This window comes from Lolium perenne, chromosome 4 (genome assembly GCF_019359855.2).
Source record: "Lolium perenne isolate Kyuss_39 chromosome 4, Kyuss_2.0, whole genome shotgun sequence".
Lineage (NCBI taxonomy): Eukaryota > Viridiplantae > Streptophyta > Magnoliopsida > Poales > Poaceae > Lolium > Lolium perenne.
The window spans coordinates 113,015,907-113,032,085 of record NC_067247.2 but is presented as its reverse complement, the minus strand read 5'-3'; the positions used below and the strand labels follow the sequence as shown (position 1 = coordinate 113,032,085).

Here is a 16,179-nt window from a genome sequence, read left to right as displayed (position 1 = left end):
AGACGCCGCCGCCGCCAATCCCATCTCGGGGGATTCAGGAGATCGCCTCCGGCACCCTGCCGGAGAGGGGAATCATCTCCCGGAGGACTCTTCACCGCCATGATCGCCTCCGGAGTGATGAGTGAGTAGTTCACCCCTGGACTATGGGTCCATAGCAGTAGCTAGATGGTCGTCTTCTCCTTATGTGCTTCATTGTCGGATCTTGTGAGCTGCCTAACATGATCAAGATCATCTATCTGTAATGCTATATGTTGTGTTTGTCGGGATCCGATGGATAGAGAATACTATGTTATGTTGATTATCAATCTATTACCTATGTGTTGTTTATGATCTTGCATGCTCTCCGTTATTAGTAGAGGCTCTGGCCAAGTTTTTGCTCTTAACTCCAAGAGGGAGTATTTATGCTCGATAGTGGGTTCATGCCTCCATTAAATCTGGGATAGTGACAGAAAGTTCTAAGGTTGTGGATGTGTTGTTGCCACTAGGGATAAAACATTGATGCTATGTCCGAGGATGTAGTTATTGATTACATTACGCACCATACTTAATGCAATTGTCTGTTGTTTGCAACTTAATACTGGAAGCGGTTCGGATGATAACCTGAAGGTGGACTTTTTAGGCATAGATGCATGCTGGATAGCGGTCTATGTACTTTGTCGTAATGCCCAATTAAATCTCACTATACTTATCATATCATGTATGTGCATTGTCATGCTCTCTCTATTTGTCAATTGCCCGACTGTAATTTGTTCACCCAACATGCTATTTATCTTATGGGAGAGACACCTCTAGTGAACTGTGGACCCCGGTCCATTCTTTTACATTGAATACAATCTACTGCAATACTTGTTCTACTGTTTTCTGCAAACAATCATCATCCACACTATACATCTAATCCTTTGTTACAGCAAGCCGGTGAGATTGACAACCTCACTGTTTCGTTGGGGCAAAGTACTTTGGTTATGTTGTGCAGGTTCCACGTTGGCGCCGGAATCCCTGGTGTTGCGCCGCACTACATCCCGCCGCCATCAACCTTCGACGTGCTTCTTGACTCCCTCTTTGGTTCGATAAACCTTGGTTTCTTACTGAGGGAAACTTGCTGCTGTACGCATCACACCTTCCACTTGGGGTTCCCAACGAGCGTGTGCTTTACGCGTCATCAAGCTAAATTTCTGGCGCCGTTGCCGGGGAACGAAGAAAAGTTACACCACAAAGATTTCTAACTCCCACGTCAACTACACGCCAGCATGCTACGAATTTCCTTGTGGATTACTGATCTGGTTCTGCGGGGTTTCGTAGTTTGCGGTGCGTCCCTTGAGGAGCTGCGGTGGCTGATCAAGGTCTTCTAGCCTGGGTTGTTCGTTGGGGCTTTACGTGATGCGATCATGATCACGATCTTGCGGGGCGTGATCAGGGTTTGATATTTCCTTCTGCAAGTTCTGTCTATTGTTACCGACGAGACCTGAGAAACAATTCCTTCTACCGTAATTGAGGTAGTATCCAGCTTAGTACTCATTTTTGCGGATTCACCTAGGGATAATGCATTTTCTAGACGGCTTTGCTAGAATGCTAGTTAAAGCCACCGACTTATGAGCATTCTTTTCTCTATGCTATCCATCTTTGTCTATCACAGGTAGTGGTACTCAGAGGCGCTCTCGGACTCAAAGGTCGAGTGATGAGTTTGCACACAACGCTCCAAGGAAGTCCACCACTCTGAGGCGGAAAGGCAAGGAAACAAGGGAGAACTACAAGACCATGGACATTATCCCATATGCTGCTATCGGACAGAAGAACTGGTATGACGATGTTGAGAGGGAAATTGACATTGAGGATCAGCGCTTCTGGTGCATGGAGCAGAGTTACATTTTCAAGGACATCTATGAACCTATGAAGAAGGTGAGACCTATGAAAGCCATTGATGTGGAACTTCTCTCTCAGAATGATCATTTTGAGGATGCTATTTGGGTTACCGGAAGGATGGGGTTGCAGAAGCTTATGAAGGTTCAGTGCGACTACAGTCCTGATTTAGTCAAGCAATTCTATGCTACTCTGGCTTTCAAGAAGGATGAAGAGCGCACTATTCAGTGGATGTCTGGCTCCTCTCCCTGTGCGGCCTCTTTTCGCCGGTTTGCTGCGGTTCTTGGCCTTCCCTATGAAGGTGGTCACCGCCTCCATGGACCTCAGAAGACTGATAAGGATGTTCTATGTGATCTATATGACCAGTCTGGAGCTGTTGGTACTACCAAGGGGCTTCTACCTATTTATGGTCACCTGCTCCGCTTCTTTAGAGCCACCATTGCTCTAAGTGGTGGGAACAATAATGCTCTCCGTGGAGCTCTAGTGGACCTTATGCATCTCGCCTTTCAATGTGCTCAGGATGGTGATGAGGAATCAGATTTCACTCTTGATATCATGGACTATATCTTTAATGAGATTCATGATGCCATGGTTTCCCGGACAACTATGCCTTATGCTCCATACATTCAGCTTCTCATCAGCAACACTGCGCTAGCAGAAGATTTGAGTCAGTTTTCTACAGAGAGTCACACATTCAAGAAGGCATATAAGAAGAAGCCAGTTGCCCGTGTTGCACCAGTTTCTGGCTCTTTTATGGGAGATGCCCGCTCTAGTGGTTATGCACCCGGTCGTCCTGTTGCTACCCCTCTGATTCAGAAGCAAGTGAAGAAGCTCAGTTGGTTCCAACGCAATGTTCTAGGCATGAACATTGAGATTCACAAGGAGAACTTTAAGGCCAGCCGTCAGCGCACAGAGATTCAGCATACTCAGGTGGTCATTCTACACAGGCTCAGTGGTGAACAAGGGCCTCCTCCTCAGCCTCCAGTTCACCATGCCTATAGTGGGTGGCACTCTTCTCAGGTTTCGTGGTCTGACCTCGAGCTCAGTATTCAGAGGGCCAACATCACTCACGACTCTTCTCCAGCTGCTGACAGTGATGACGAGTATGTCTCCGAGTCGGGCTCCGAGTGATCTCCGTGGGACGCGTAGCATCGCGCTTTTCTCTTGTTGGCATCTCGATGCCAAAGGGGAGAAGTGTTCTATTTAGGCCTTCTCTACGGGATTTGCATGGGTAGGGCACAAGCATATGCGTTTACCATTCCTTTATCGCTTGTGTCCTCTTTTATGTCATTTGTTTGAACTATTTGGCTTGGTTTGTTCGTTCAAAACTATGTTATATGTGTGGTTGTGAGACATTGTGTTAAGGATTTCTGAATTCTATATGTTGAGACCAAGGCTTATGATATGGGGTGTTATTTTAAATATTCAGTATTATATATCTCCATATGGATATGATCTCTATCACCTTATCTCAACTATATATATATTTTTGTCAATGTCTCTTGTTTGAGCACATGTTGGATATCTTTTGAGTTGAGGCACCTCGCACCTATATGTTGTGCATTTGTATTCAAATGCAAATTATTTGTATGCACACATGTAGGGGGAGTGCCTCTATCTTTTGCCAATATGTTGGTTCCTTCTAGTGCTTTTATTGCAAAACCGTATATTGTCATCAAACACCAAAAAGGGGGAGATTGAAAGAACATCTCCCGGTTTATGTTTTGAATGTTTGATGTCAATATATGTGATACTCTAATGTTTGATGAGATGGTGCAGATAATATATATGTATGTATATGTGGTTGTTTTGTGTGAAAAAACAAGACAAAAAGCAACTGCATCAACTTCACCAGGCCGGATTTTCCGGGCCGGATATTTGCAAAATATTCGGCCCCTGAAATTTGGCTAGACAGTGTCGCGCAGTAACCCCCTGGACCAGGGCCAGACTTTTGCCCGGAATTTCCCAGAGGCCGGATTTTCCAGGGGGGGGGAGGCGGATTATCCGGCCCTCACTTACACCGGATTATCCGGCCCTGGATTTCCCCTAACGGCTGGATTTTGGAAGGGGGTATTTATACCCCCTTCGTCCTCCTCCCCAAGCTGCTCATTTCATTGCCAAGTTCATCACCATTAGAGCCACCTCAAGAAACACAAGAATCACAAGATCTCCTCCTCCACCCAACCAAAAATCTTGATCTTTGGAGAATCGAAGGAGAAGACCCCGATCTACATCTTCACCGAAGCGATTTGCATTTCACCCTCATATGCTTGAGGGCCCCTTTGCCAGTGTTCCTCTTTTGAGAAACCCTAGTTGTTTGTAGTTGATATTGTTCTTCTTGTTGTTGTTACAGATCTGGGAGCCTCCAATTTGGTTGTGGATGTGTGCCCCAAGAACCTTGTAAAGGCCCGGTTTTCGCCTCAAGGAAATCCCTTAGTGGAAGTGGGCTAGGCCTTCGTGGCGGTGCTCACAGGAGACCTGAGTGAAGCCTTCGTGGCGTTGGTCTGGCTTTCGTAGCGACCACACTCTTCCGAACGTACACGTACCTTGTTGCAAAGGAAGGGAACTACGGGAATCAACTCCGTGTCTCCGCATGCTCCACTCTCGGTTACCTCTATCCTATTATCTCCCTTATATATTGCGTAGTGATACGTCTCAAACGTATCTATATTTTCTTATGTTCCATGTTACTTTTATGATGATACACACATGTTTTGTTCACACTTTATGTCATTATTATGCATTTTCCGGAACTAACCTATTAACGAGATGCCGAAGTGCCAGTTCCTGTTTTCTGCTGTTTTTGGTTTCAGAAATCCTAGTAAGGAAATATTCTCGGAATTGGACGAAATCAACACCCAGCATCTTAGAATTCCACGAAGCTTCCAGAACACCCGAGAGCCACCAGAGGAGAGCCCTGGGGGGCCCACACGTGTGGCCGGCGCGGCCAGGGCTGGGCCCGCGCCCCCTATTGTGTGGCGCCCCCGTAACCCTTCCGACTCTGCCTCTTCGCCTATTTAAAGGTCCCTGACCTAAATCTTCGAGACGGAAAAGCCACGGTACGAGAAACCTTCCAGAGCCGCCGCCATCACGAAGCCAATATCTGGGGGACAGGAGTCTCTGTTCCGGCACGCTGCCGGGACGGGGAAGTGCCCCCCGGAAGGCTTCTCCATCGACACCACCGCCATCTTCATCACCGCTGCTATCTCCCATGAGGAGGGAGTAGTTCTCCCTCGAGGCTAAGGGCTGTACCGGTAGCTATGTGGTTAATCTCTCTTCCATGTACTTCAATACAATGATCTCATGAGCTGCCTTACATGATTGAGATTCATATGAGTTTTGTATCACTATTCATCTATGTGTTACTCTAGTGATGTTATTAAAGTACTCTATTCCTCCTTCATGATGTAACGGTGACAGTGTGTGCATCATGTAGTACTTGGCGTAGGTTATGATTGTAATCTCTTGTAGATTATGAAGTTAATTATTGCTATGATAGTATTGATGCGATCTATTCCTCCTTCATAGTGTGATGGTGACAGTGTGCATGCTATGTTAGTACTTGGTGTAATTGCAATGATCTATCATGCACTCTAAGGTTATTTAAATATGAACATCGAATGTTGTGGAGCTTGTTAACTCCGGCATTGAGGTGCTCTTGTAGCCCTACACAATTAGTGGTGTTCATCATCCAACAAGAGAGTGTAGAGTGGTTTTATTATGTGATCAATGTTGAGAGTGTCCACTAGTGAAAGTATGATCCCTAGGCCTTGTTTCCAAACATCAAATCTCCGTTTATTTACTGTTCTGTTGCATGTTTACTCACTGCCATATTTTATTCAGATTGCTATTACCACTCATATACATCCATACTACTTGTATTTCACTATCTCTTCGCCGAACTAGTGCACCTATACATCTGACAAGTGTATTAGGTGTGTTGGGGACACAAGAGACTTATTGTATCGTGATTGCAGGGTTGCTTGAGAGGGATATCTTTGACCTCTTCCTCCCTGAGTTCGATAAACCTTGGGTGATCCACTTAAGGGAAACTTGTCTTTGTTCTACAAACCTCTGCTCTTGGAGGCCCAACACTGTCTACAAGAATAGAAGCACCCGTAGACATCAAGCACTTTTCTGGCGCCGTTGCCGGGGAGAAAAGGTAAAAGGCACTCATACTCCGGTCCCAGGTAACTAAGTACTTTTCTGTTGCCGTTGTGTGTGTGCTCGAAGCTATTTCCTTTAGATCCTGCAATTGCATCTTTTTGTTTCTTGTTTTCACTAGTTAGGCATAATGGAAAACAACAAAATATGAGAGATCTTTATGAACTTTATCTTGAATTAGGACATGATGTGTTTGAAGAGAGAATTAAAAAACCCATGGAACTTTATATGCATGCTAATGGGAATGTTATTAATATGAATGCTTTGAACACCATTGTTGCTAATGCTATGGAAAATTCTAAGCTTGGGGAAGTCGGTTTTGATGAAAATGATCTCTTTAGCCCTCCGGGTATTGAGGAGAAAGTTTATGTTGATTATGATATGCCTCACATATATGATGATTATAATGATAGTGGTCTTTTGGTGCCGCCTACTATGGAGAGTAAATTTTATTATGATGATACTATACCTCCTATATTTGATGATGAGAATAATAATGATAGCTACTTTGTTGAATTTGCTCCCACTACAACTAATAAAATTGATTATGCTTATGTTGGGAGTAGTAATAATTTTATGCATGAGACTCATGATAAGAATGCTTTATGTGATAGTTATATTGTTGAGTTTGTTCATGATGCTACTGAAAGTTATTATGAGAGAGGAAAATATGGTTGTAGAAGTTTTCATGTTACTAAAACACCTCTCTATATGCTGAAAATCTTGAAGTTGCGCTTGTCTAGTTTTCCTATGCTTGTTGCATTATGCCTACATGACTTGTTTATTTACAAGATTCCTTTTCATAGGAAGTGGGTTAGGCTTAAATTTGTTTCATATTTGCTTCTTGATGCTCTCTTTTGATTCAACTCTTATTTCTTGGGAGTGCATCATTAAAACTTCTGAGCCCATCTTAATGGCTATAAAGAAAGCACTTCTTGGGAGATAACCCATGTTTTTTTTTACTACAGTACTTTTGTTTTATATTTGAGTCTTGGAAGTTGTTACTACTGTAGCAACCTCTCCTTATCTTATTTTATTGCATTGTTGTGCCAAGTAAAGTCTTTCATAGTAAAGTCAATACTAGATTTGGATTACTGCGCAGAAATAGATTTCTTGCTGTCACGAATTTGGGCAGGGTTCTGTGTACGTAACTCAGAAAAATCTGCCAATTTACGTGCGTGATCCTCATATATGTATGCAACTTTCATTCAATTTGGGCATTTTCATCTGAGCAAGTCCAGTGCCTCTAAAAAATTCGTCTTTACGGACTGTTCTGTTTTGACAGATTCTGCCTTTTATTTCGCATTGCCTCTTTTGCTATGTTGGATGGATTTCTTTGTTCCATTAACTTCCAGTAGCTTTGTGCAATGTCCAGAAGTGTTAAGAATGATTGTGTCACCTCTGAACATGTGAATTTTTGATTATGCACTAACCCTCTAATGAGTTTGTTTTGAGTTTGGTGTGGAGGAAGTTTTCAAGGGTCAAGAGAGGAGGATGATATACTATGATCAAGAAGAGTGAAAAGTCTAAGCTTGGGGATGCCCCCGTGGTTCATCCCTGCATATTTCAAGAAGACTCAAGCATCTAAGCTTGGGGATGCCCAAGGCATCCCCTCTTCATCAACAACTTATCAGGTTTCTTCTCTTGAAACTATATTTTTATTCGGTCACATCTTATGTACTTTACTTGGAGCGTCTGTGTGCTTTTATTTTATTTTCGTTTTGTTATTTTCATTCTCTGAATAAATACATGCTTGTGTGGGAGAGAGAGACACGCTCCGCTGTTGCATATGAACACATGTGTTCTTAGCTTTACTCTTAATGTTCATGGCGAAGGTTGAAAACTGCTTCGTTCATTGTTATATGGTTGGAATCAGGAAATGCTGCATGTGGTAAATGGTATAATGTCTTGAATAATTTGATACTTGGCAGTTGTTGTGCTCATATAGATCATGTTTAAGCTCTTGCATCATGTACTTTGTACCCATTAATGAAGAACTACATAGAGCTTGTTAAAATTTGGTTTGCATGATTGTTCTCTAGAGTCTAGATATTTTCTGGTTGAGGTGTTTGAACAACAAGGAGACGATGTAAAGTCTTATAATGCTTACAATATGTTCATATGTGAGTCTTGCTGCACCGTTTTATACTTGAGTTTGCTTCAAACAACCTTGCTAGCCTAGCCTTGTATAGAGAGGAATTCTTCTCGTGCATCCAAATCCTTGAGCCAAATCCATGCCATTTGTGTCCACCATACCTACCTACCACATGGTATTTCTCTGCCATTCCAAGCAAATACTTCATGTGCTACCTTTAAACAATTCAAAAGCTATTATCTCTTATTTGTGTCAATGTTTTATAGCTCATGAGGAAGTATGTGGTGTTTTATCTTTCGATCTTGCCATTTACTTTTGACAGACTTTCACAATGGACTAGTGGCTTCATCCGCTTATCCAATAATTTTGCAAAAAGAGCTGGCAATGGGGTTCCCAGCCCCAATTAATTAACTTGCATTAATAATTCTCTTCACATGCTTTGCCCTGATCTATCAGTAAGCAACTTAATTTTGCAAATAGACACTCCTCCATGGTATGTGAATGTTGGAAGGCACCCGAGGATTCGGTTAGCCATGGCTTGTGTAAGCAAAAGGTTGGGAGGAGTGTCATCAATAATGAAACTAAAATACATGTGTAAACAAAAGAGAAGAGGGATGATCTACCTTGCTGGTAGACATAACGTCCTTCATGGGAGCCGCTCTTGAAAGTCTGGTTGATAAGGTAGTTAGAGTACCCATTACCATTCGTTGACAACAACAAACACCTCTCAAAACTTTACTTTTATGCTCTCTATATGATTTCAAAACTTAAAAAGCTCTAGCACATGATTTAATCCCTGCTTCCCTCTGCGAAGGGCCATTCTTTTACTTTATTGTTGAGTCAGTTTACCTACTTCTTTCTATCTTAGAAGCAAACACTTGTGTAAACTGTGTGCATTGATTCTTACATGTTTACCTATTGCACTTGTTATATTGCTTTATGTTGACAACTATCCATGAGATATACAAGTTGAAACTGAAACTTAATCATCCTTTGCGTTGCTTCAATGCCCTTTACTTTGAATCTATTGCTTTATGAGTAACTCTTATGCAAGTCTTATTGATGCTTGTCTTGAAAGTATTATTCATGAAAAGTCTTTGCTATATGATTCAGTTGTTTATTCATTGTCTTCATCATTGCTTTGAATCGCTGCATTCATCTCATATGCTTTACAATAGTATTGATCAAGATTATGATAGCATGTCACTTCAGAAATTATCCTTGTTATCGTTTACCTACTCGAGGGCGAGTAGGAACTAAGCTTGGGGATGCTTGATACGTCTCAAACGTATCTATAATTTCTTATGTTCCATGCTACTTTTATGATGATACACACATGTTTTGTTCACACTTTATGTCATTATTATGCATTTTCCGGAACTAACCTATTGACGAGATGTCGAAGTGCCAGTTCCTGTTTTCTGCTGTTTTTGGTTTCAGAAATCCTAGTAAGGAAATATTCTCGGAATTGGACGAAATCAACGCCCAACATCTTAGAATTCCACGAAGCTTCCAGAACACCCGAGAGCCACCAGAGGAGAGCCCTGGGGGGCCCACACGTGTGGCCGGCGCGGCCAGGGCTGGGCTCGCGCCCCCCTATTGTGTGGCGCCCCCGTAACCCTTCCGACTCCGCCTCTTCGCCTATTTAAAGGTCCCTGACCTAAATCTTCGAGACGGAAAAGCCACGGTACGAGAAACCTTCCAGAGCCGCCGCCATCGCGAAGCCAAGATCTGGGGGACAGGAGTCTCTGTTCCGGCACGCTGCCGGGACGGGGAAGTGCCCCCGGAAGGCTTCTCCATCGACACCACCGTCATTTTCATCACCACTGCTGTCTCCCATGAGGAGGGAGTAGTTCTCCCTCGAGGCTAAGGGCTGTACCGGTAGCTATGTGGTTAATCTCTCTTCCATGTACTTCAATACAATGATCTCATGAGCCGCCTTACATGATTGAGATTCATATGAGTTTTGTATCACTATTCATCTATGTGTTACTCTAGTGATGTTATTAAAGTACTCTATTCCTCCTTCATGATGTAACGGTGACAGTGTGTGCATCATGTAGTACTTGGCGTAGGTTATGATTGTAATCTCTTGTAGATTATGAAGTTAATTATTGCTATGATAGTATTGATGCGATCTATTCCTCCTTCATAGTGTGATGGTGACAGTGTGCATGCTATGTTAGTACTTGGTGTAATTGCAATGATCTATCATGCACTCTAAGGTTATTTAAATATGAACATCGAATGTTGTGGAGCTTGTTAACTCCGGCATTGAGGTGCTCTTGTAGCCCTACACAATTAGTGGTGTTCATCATCCAACAAGAGAGTGTAGAGTGGTTTTATTATGTGATCAATGTTGAGAGTGTCCACTAGTGAAAGTATGATCCCTAGGCCTTGTTTCCAAACATCGAATCTCCGTTTATTTACTGTTCTGTTGCATGTTTACTCGCTGCCATATTTTATTCAGATTGCTATTACCACTCATATACATCCATACTACTTGTATTTCACTATCTCTTCGCCGAACTAGTGCACCTATACATCTGACAAGTGTATTAGGTGTGTTGGGGACACAAGAGACTTATTGTATCGTGATTGCAGGGTTGCTTGAGAGGGATATCTTTGACCTCTTCCTCCCTGAGTTCGATAAACCTTGGGTGATCCACTTAAGGGAAACTTGCTGCTATTCTACAAACCTCTGCTCTTGGAGGCCCAACACAGTCTACAAGAATAGAAGCACCCGTAGACATCACGTAGCTATATCTTGCTTAGTCGTTGGCCTTGTCATATAGGTAAATTCATATAGTTGCATATCTAGAGAATTTATCTTCGTCTCTAGCCTAAATTGAAAAAGAACTAAAAATTGGTTAGCACCAATTCACCCCCTCTAGGTGCGACATATGATCCTTTCACAACTGCCATCGCCACAGGACGTCGGAGGAGGACAGGAGCCACCGCCATCCCCAAAAGCCGAGGTCGCACCATCGCCATACACTGGCGTTGTGAGTCGATTGAGGTCCCCGCCGAAACCGGCGAGGCACATCCGTTGTGGCGCGTCGACCGGGGAACTCCCCGTGCTTGCTCGGCTACAGAACCAGTGACCTCAATCGACGTCGTGGACGAAGCACCACCGGATCCTCCACCTCCAGCCGCAAACCTTGCATCAGGGCACCAGATCGCTCGAGCGCCGACGCCGGCGAGTCCAATACTGACCACGAAGCTCCTGCAAAGGCTCCCGTATCCACAAGCAGAGTTGGAGAGAGCTCTACCGTGACGACGATGGATCCGAAGCACAAAAGTCCAGGGCTTGGACGGCACCGTCGTCTCTCCGCCAAACCCGACCATACATTTGTCCTCTCTGGACAACATCCAGCAGAGGCACACATATCTTGCCATCGCGCACGAGCGGGAAGAAGACCAGGCCACCGGCTTCGTCACGCCGCCCCGAGGGACGCCATGGTGGGGGAGAAGCCTCATCACCTTATTCAGACGCGGTGTTGACTCCTCCACTCCGACAACGCCTCTGGAACATCTAACCCTAACCCTATCTACAAGCCGGAGATAGAGGACCGGGGTTCCCCCACCCTCCCGCTGCTGTGGCAGCAAGGGAAGGGGAAGGGAACCGCCGACCTCGCCGGCGCTCGACGGGAGGGACGCGGTCGCCTCCGGTTTTGCCTTTAGATGTACTATAGCAAGAGTAGGAGGGGAAAGCGGAGCAAACTTCCTACAAGAGTTGATTTTTGGCCGGGTTCGAATCAAACTGCGTGGCATGGATGACCAAGACAAAATGTGCCCCTCCAACTTGGAGAGATATTCTCTAGTCCCTCTCGAGTGATTTGATTCAGAAGCGTGACCATGAGCGACTCAGTTAAGAGTTAATCGGGGAGTCGGATTAACTGTTAGCCCAAATGAATCAGATAGAGAAGAGAGTTAAAATATTCAAGGTACAACAATTTTTAGCTTGATAATATATATCGTGAGGCAAAGGGACTTAGACATATGCCACATGGGGTAGGTTCGTCGTTATGACTTTGAGACATTAGGAAGCCGACATGCTCTGGTAGGAGCAGCTGCCGACTATCAACTTAAACCATAATAATGACAAATATGTATTTTTCTCTTTGTTTCACAACGATGTCAGGTTCGTATATAAGAGAAGAAAAAATTAATTAAATCTTGCTCCATGGATTGGTATCAGACTTACTAATTAATACTTCATAAATTATAGTGGTTGAAAGGGAAAATGTGAGGTTCAAAATAACAAAAGACACAATACAAATCAACACCACAACATCATAAGGGGATTTCACATAAACCATATACTTTTTTTTGAGGTACATAAACCATATACTTGACTGAACAATACAATATTTTTTGGAGGGGATGAACAATAAATTTATTTACAAATTATAAGCGCTGGAAGTGCATGTGGGCTTGAATCTCCTGCCGTCGACCAAACCTAGTCTAACAACTTATTGCCCAGGCCTGCCCAAAAATCAACAATCAATCTAGGTCCGCGTCCCGGCCCATAGCATAGACTACGCTTCCGCAGCGCGGCTTACGTATTCCGGGCTCTACATTAGCCCTGCCGTATCGAACGGGGCCAAACCCTCTCTCACTCGCTCCGTCCGGCCGCCCCACTTTGACCGGCTCCTCCTCTCCTCTGCTCCACCCACCAGCCGGCGGGAGAGGCCAGCGGCGGCGCGCGGCGGCGAAGATGTTCGGCCGGTCGCCCAAGAAGAGCGACAACACCAAGTACTACGAGATCCTCGGGGTGCCCAAGACCGCCGCCCAGGACGACCTCAAGAAGGCCTACCGCAAGGCCGCCATCAAGAACCACCCCGACAAGGGCGGAGACCCCGAGAAGGTCCGCCCCCCTCTCTCCCTCCCTCCCGTGATCGGATCTTAGCTGCTTGCCGTGTCTGCTTTTTTGGGCCCGTCCGGCGCGATCTGGTATGATCTGTTCTTGGTACATAGGTCGGGTCGCGTGATGCAGGTGTTCACGTTGGGGTAGATGTATCTGCGGTGTGGTTGCGCGGCGAATTTTGCGGTGGATTCATGATCTGTCTCTGCCGGGGTTCGGAGTTTCCGGTGCGTCCCTCGAGGAGCTGCGGTGGCTGATCAGGGTCTTCTAGCACGGGTTGTTCGTTGGGGCTTTACGTGATGCGATCATGATCACGATCTTGCGGGGTGTGATCTGGGTTAGGCATTGCAGTCTGCAAGTTCTGGCTGTTTTTACCAGCAAGACCTAGTAAACAATTCCTTTTACCGTAATTGAGGTAGTATCCAGTTTAGTAGTACTCATTTTCGGGGATTCACCTAGGGATAATGCATTTTCTAGATAGCTTTGCTAGAATGCTAGGTAAAGCCACCGACTTTTTTTTGCTATAATGTCATGAGAAGATGCATGATGTTTCTTCTAGTTTCTTTCATAAATATATGTTCAATTTCCATATTTCACCTACCACCCCTAGAGAGTATTAGTGCTCAGCTATTGAACTTGTTAGGAGTGGCAACGTTGCCCTATCATGGGAGCCCATCTCTTAGCTAGTTTATGACATGTGGCAGCTATAGTCTGTTTGTCATGCATGATGTCCCAGCTGATAATTGTGCATGGGTTGGTTATACACTTCATGGCTCAAGTGCCAAATTCCATGCTGGTGGATGCACATGATGCACAGTGGTCTAGTCTGCTTTTCAGACTAAGGTTATTCTTATGACATTTCGCCTTTATGCACTTTTGATTTATGTGTAGCTTATATCAGAAGACACCCTGTGGAACTTTTAGTTTCCTGCATTACCCCTACTTAGCTGTGATGCAGACTCCCTTTGTAATGCCTAGTTTGTTTTGTTTTGTCTGAGGTTTTATTAGTTCATCGTTGTTATTGGGGGTTTATATCTGTTGACAACTTAGATATGTCTGATGCAGTTTTATTTTCTTACTCATGATGCGTATTATAATGCTTCTTAGTTATCTTGTGATATGTCTGAAAGTTCAAAAATATGCGCTCTGCTACTTGTTAGCAATGTCATTATACTTCTGTACTTTGTTTAAGTTTTACCAAATGGTACTCTTGGAATTTATTGATAACATGTTTATTGAACATAATGGGGTATCTGCTTGAAAATGTTCAAATGTTATTAATGAGCGTAACTGTATATTGCCCCCTCTTTTCTGTTCTATTTTTTGTTCTTGTGCTAGAATTGAAGGCTTTTAATTTCTTTTCAGTTCAAGGAGCTAGCACAAGCTTATGAGGTTTTGAGTGACCCTGAGAAGCGTGAAATCTATGATCAGTATGGTGAAGATGCCCTCAAGGAAGGAATGGGAGGAGGAGGAGGAGGTGGAGTTGATCCATTTGACATCTTCTCATCATTCTTTGGGCCGTCTTTTGGAGGTATTTCTTAAATACAAACTGTTTCTTTTTGTCCGCTGAACTCTGTTATACTCCATGTGGTAGTAATGTGATAAATTACATATATGTATTTTGTGAACAGGTGGTGGTGGCAGCAGCAGGGGCAGAAGGCAAAGGAGGGGAGAGGATGTTGTTCATCCACTGAAAGCTTCTCTGGAAGATCTTTACAATGGTACCTCAAAGAAGCTCTCTCTTTCCCGCAGCGTCCTCTGCTCCAAGTGCAAGGGGTAAGTCTTGTTTGCCCTTTCCAAGTAACCCAGCTGGCCACGTATTTTTTGTTATACTGCTCTTGAACATACTTTCTTGTTTATTTCAGCAAGGGCTCCAAGTCTGGTGCTTCCATGAGGTGCCCAGGTTGCCAGGGTTCAGGCATGAAAGTGACTATCCGTCAGCTGGGGCCTTCCATGATACAGCAGATGCAGCAGCCTTGCAATGAGTGCAGGGGTACTGGAGAAAGTATTAATGAGAAGGATCGCTGCCCAGGCTGCAAGGGTGAGAAGGTTCATCAGGAGAAGAAGGTTCTGGAGGTCCATGTTGAGAAGGGGATGCAACACAACCAGAAGATCACCTTCCCTGGAGAAGCTGATGAAGCGGTATGCTCGTTCAAACCATGATCGTTTGTACTAGTTAGTGCCTTGGGTGTCCACAGATTTACAGTGTGGTTTGTTTTGCAGCCTGATACTGTTACTGGGGACATTGTATTCGTCGTCCAGCAGAAGGAACACCCGAAGTTTAAGCGGAAGGGCGATGATCTCTTCTATGAGCACACCTTATCTCTCACCGAAGCTCTCTGTGGGTTCCAACTTGTTCTGACCCATCTGGACAACAGGCAGCTGCTCGTGAAGTCAAACCCTGGTGAAGTTGTTAAGCCTGGTAAGACCTTGTGTAGGTCTCGCGTGGGGTTGTTTCGCTTACACATATGTACTTGCTGACAATCCTTGTTTTTTGAAAAATTGAGCAGATTCATTCAAGGCAATCAGCGACGAGGGAATGCCGATGTACCAGAGGCCTTTCATGAAGGGCAAGCTCTACATCCATTTCACTGTAGACTTCCCTGACTCCCTGGCGCCTGACCAGTGCAAGGCTCTCGAGGCCGTGCTTCCACCAAAGCCTGCATCCAAGATGACTGACATGGAGCTTGATGAATGCGAGGAGACAACGATGCATGATGTGAACAACATCGAGGAAGAGATGCGCAGGAAAGCCCAGGCTGCTCAGGAGGCGTACGACGAGGATGATGATGAGATGCCCGGAGGCGGTGGCCAAAGAGTGCAGTGTGCACAGCAGTAAGCAAGCGGGGTACATTGTCTAGGAACCTGTCGTTGTTGCGCCAAGGTTGGCAGCAAGTCTTTTGGATCCAAGATGCCTGCTCTCTGGTTTTGGTGTTGCTATCGATGAAGCTGATTTAGGGGCGTATGGCGCCAGGACTGTATCCTCCTTGCCTTTGAAAATTGCTATCCAGGAATAGCTTGCTACTTTTGCTGTAGTACGATACCTCGTAGTACGAGTGCTTCCTATAATGGTAATCTTGTGGTGGAAACTACAATGCACGGTCGCTGAATATGTTTGTCTAAACGACTGATTGTGCAAGTATATGTTTGTGGTTTTTGCATCATTCTACACATCATCATTCATTTCCTAGCTATT

At 44.5% G+C, this 16,179-nt stretch overlaps 1 protein-coding gene across 1 annotated transcript; it reads left to right on the top strand.

Moving 5' to 3' along the window:
* The first annotated feature begins 12,711 nt into the window (after nt 1-12,711).
* LOC127302994 (dnaJ protein homolog 2) lies at nt 12,712-16,147 on the top strand. Its single transcript, XM_051333734.1, has 6 exons — nt 12,712-12,986; nt 14,349-14,514; nt 14,615-14,759; nt 14,849-15,125; nt 15,207-15,405; nt 15,494-16,147. The coding sequence occupies exons 1-6, from the start codon at nt 12,837-12,839 to the stop codon at nt 15,820-15,822; spliced, it is 1,266 nt and encodes a 421-aa protein (XP_051189694.1). The 5' UTR covers nt 12,712-12,836; the 3' UTR covers nt 15,823-16,147.
* The last annotated feature ends 32 nt before the right edge of the window (nt 16,148-16,179 follow it).

What these genes read in the sequence shown, in the direction of transcription:
- LOC127302994 (XM_051333734.1), top strand. Translation starts at nt 12,837, where the DNA reads ATGTTCGGCCGGTCGCCCAAGAAGAGCGACAACACCAAGTACTACGAG. An exon ending in AGGGCGGAGACCCCGAGAAG is followed by an intron (nt 12,987 to 14,348) that starts GTCCGCCCCCCT and finishes ATTTCTTTTCAG; the next exon opens with TTCAAGGAGCTAGCACAAGC. An exon ending in CTGGAGAAGCTGATGAAGCG is followed by an intron (nt 15,126 to 15,206) that starts GTATGCTCGTTC and finishes TTTGTTTTGCAG; the next exon opens with CCTGATACTGTTACTGGGGA.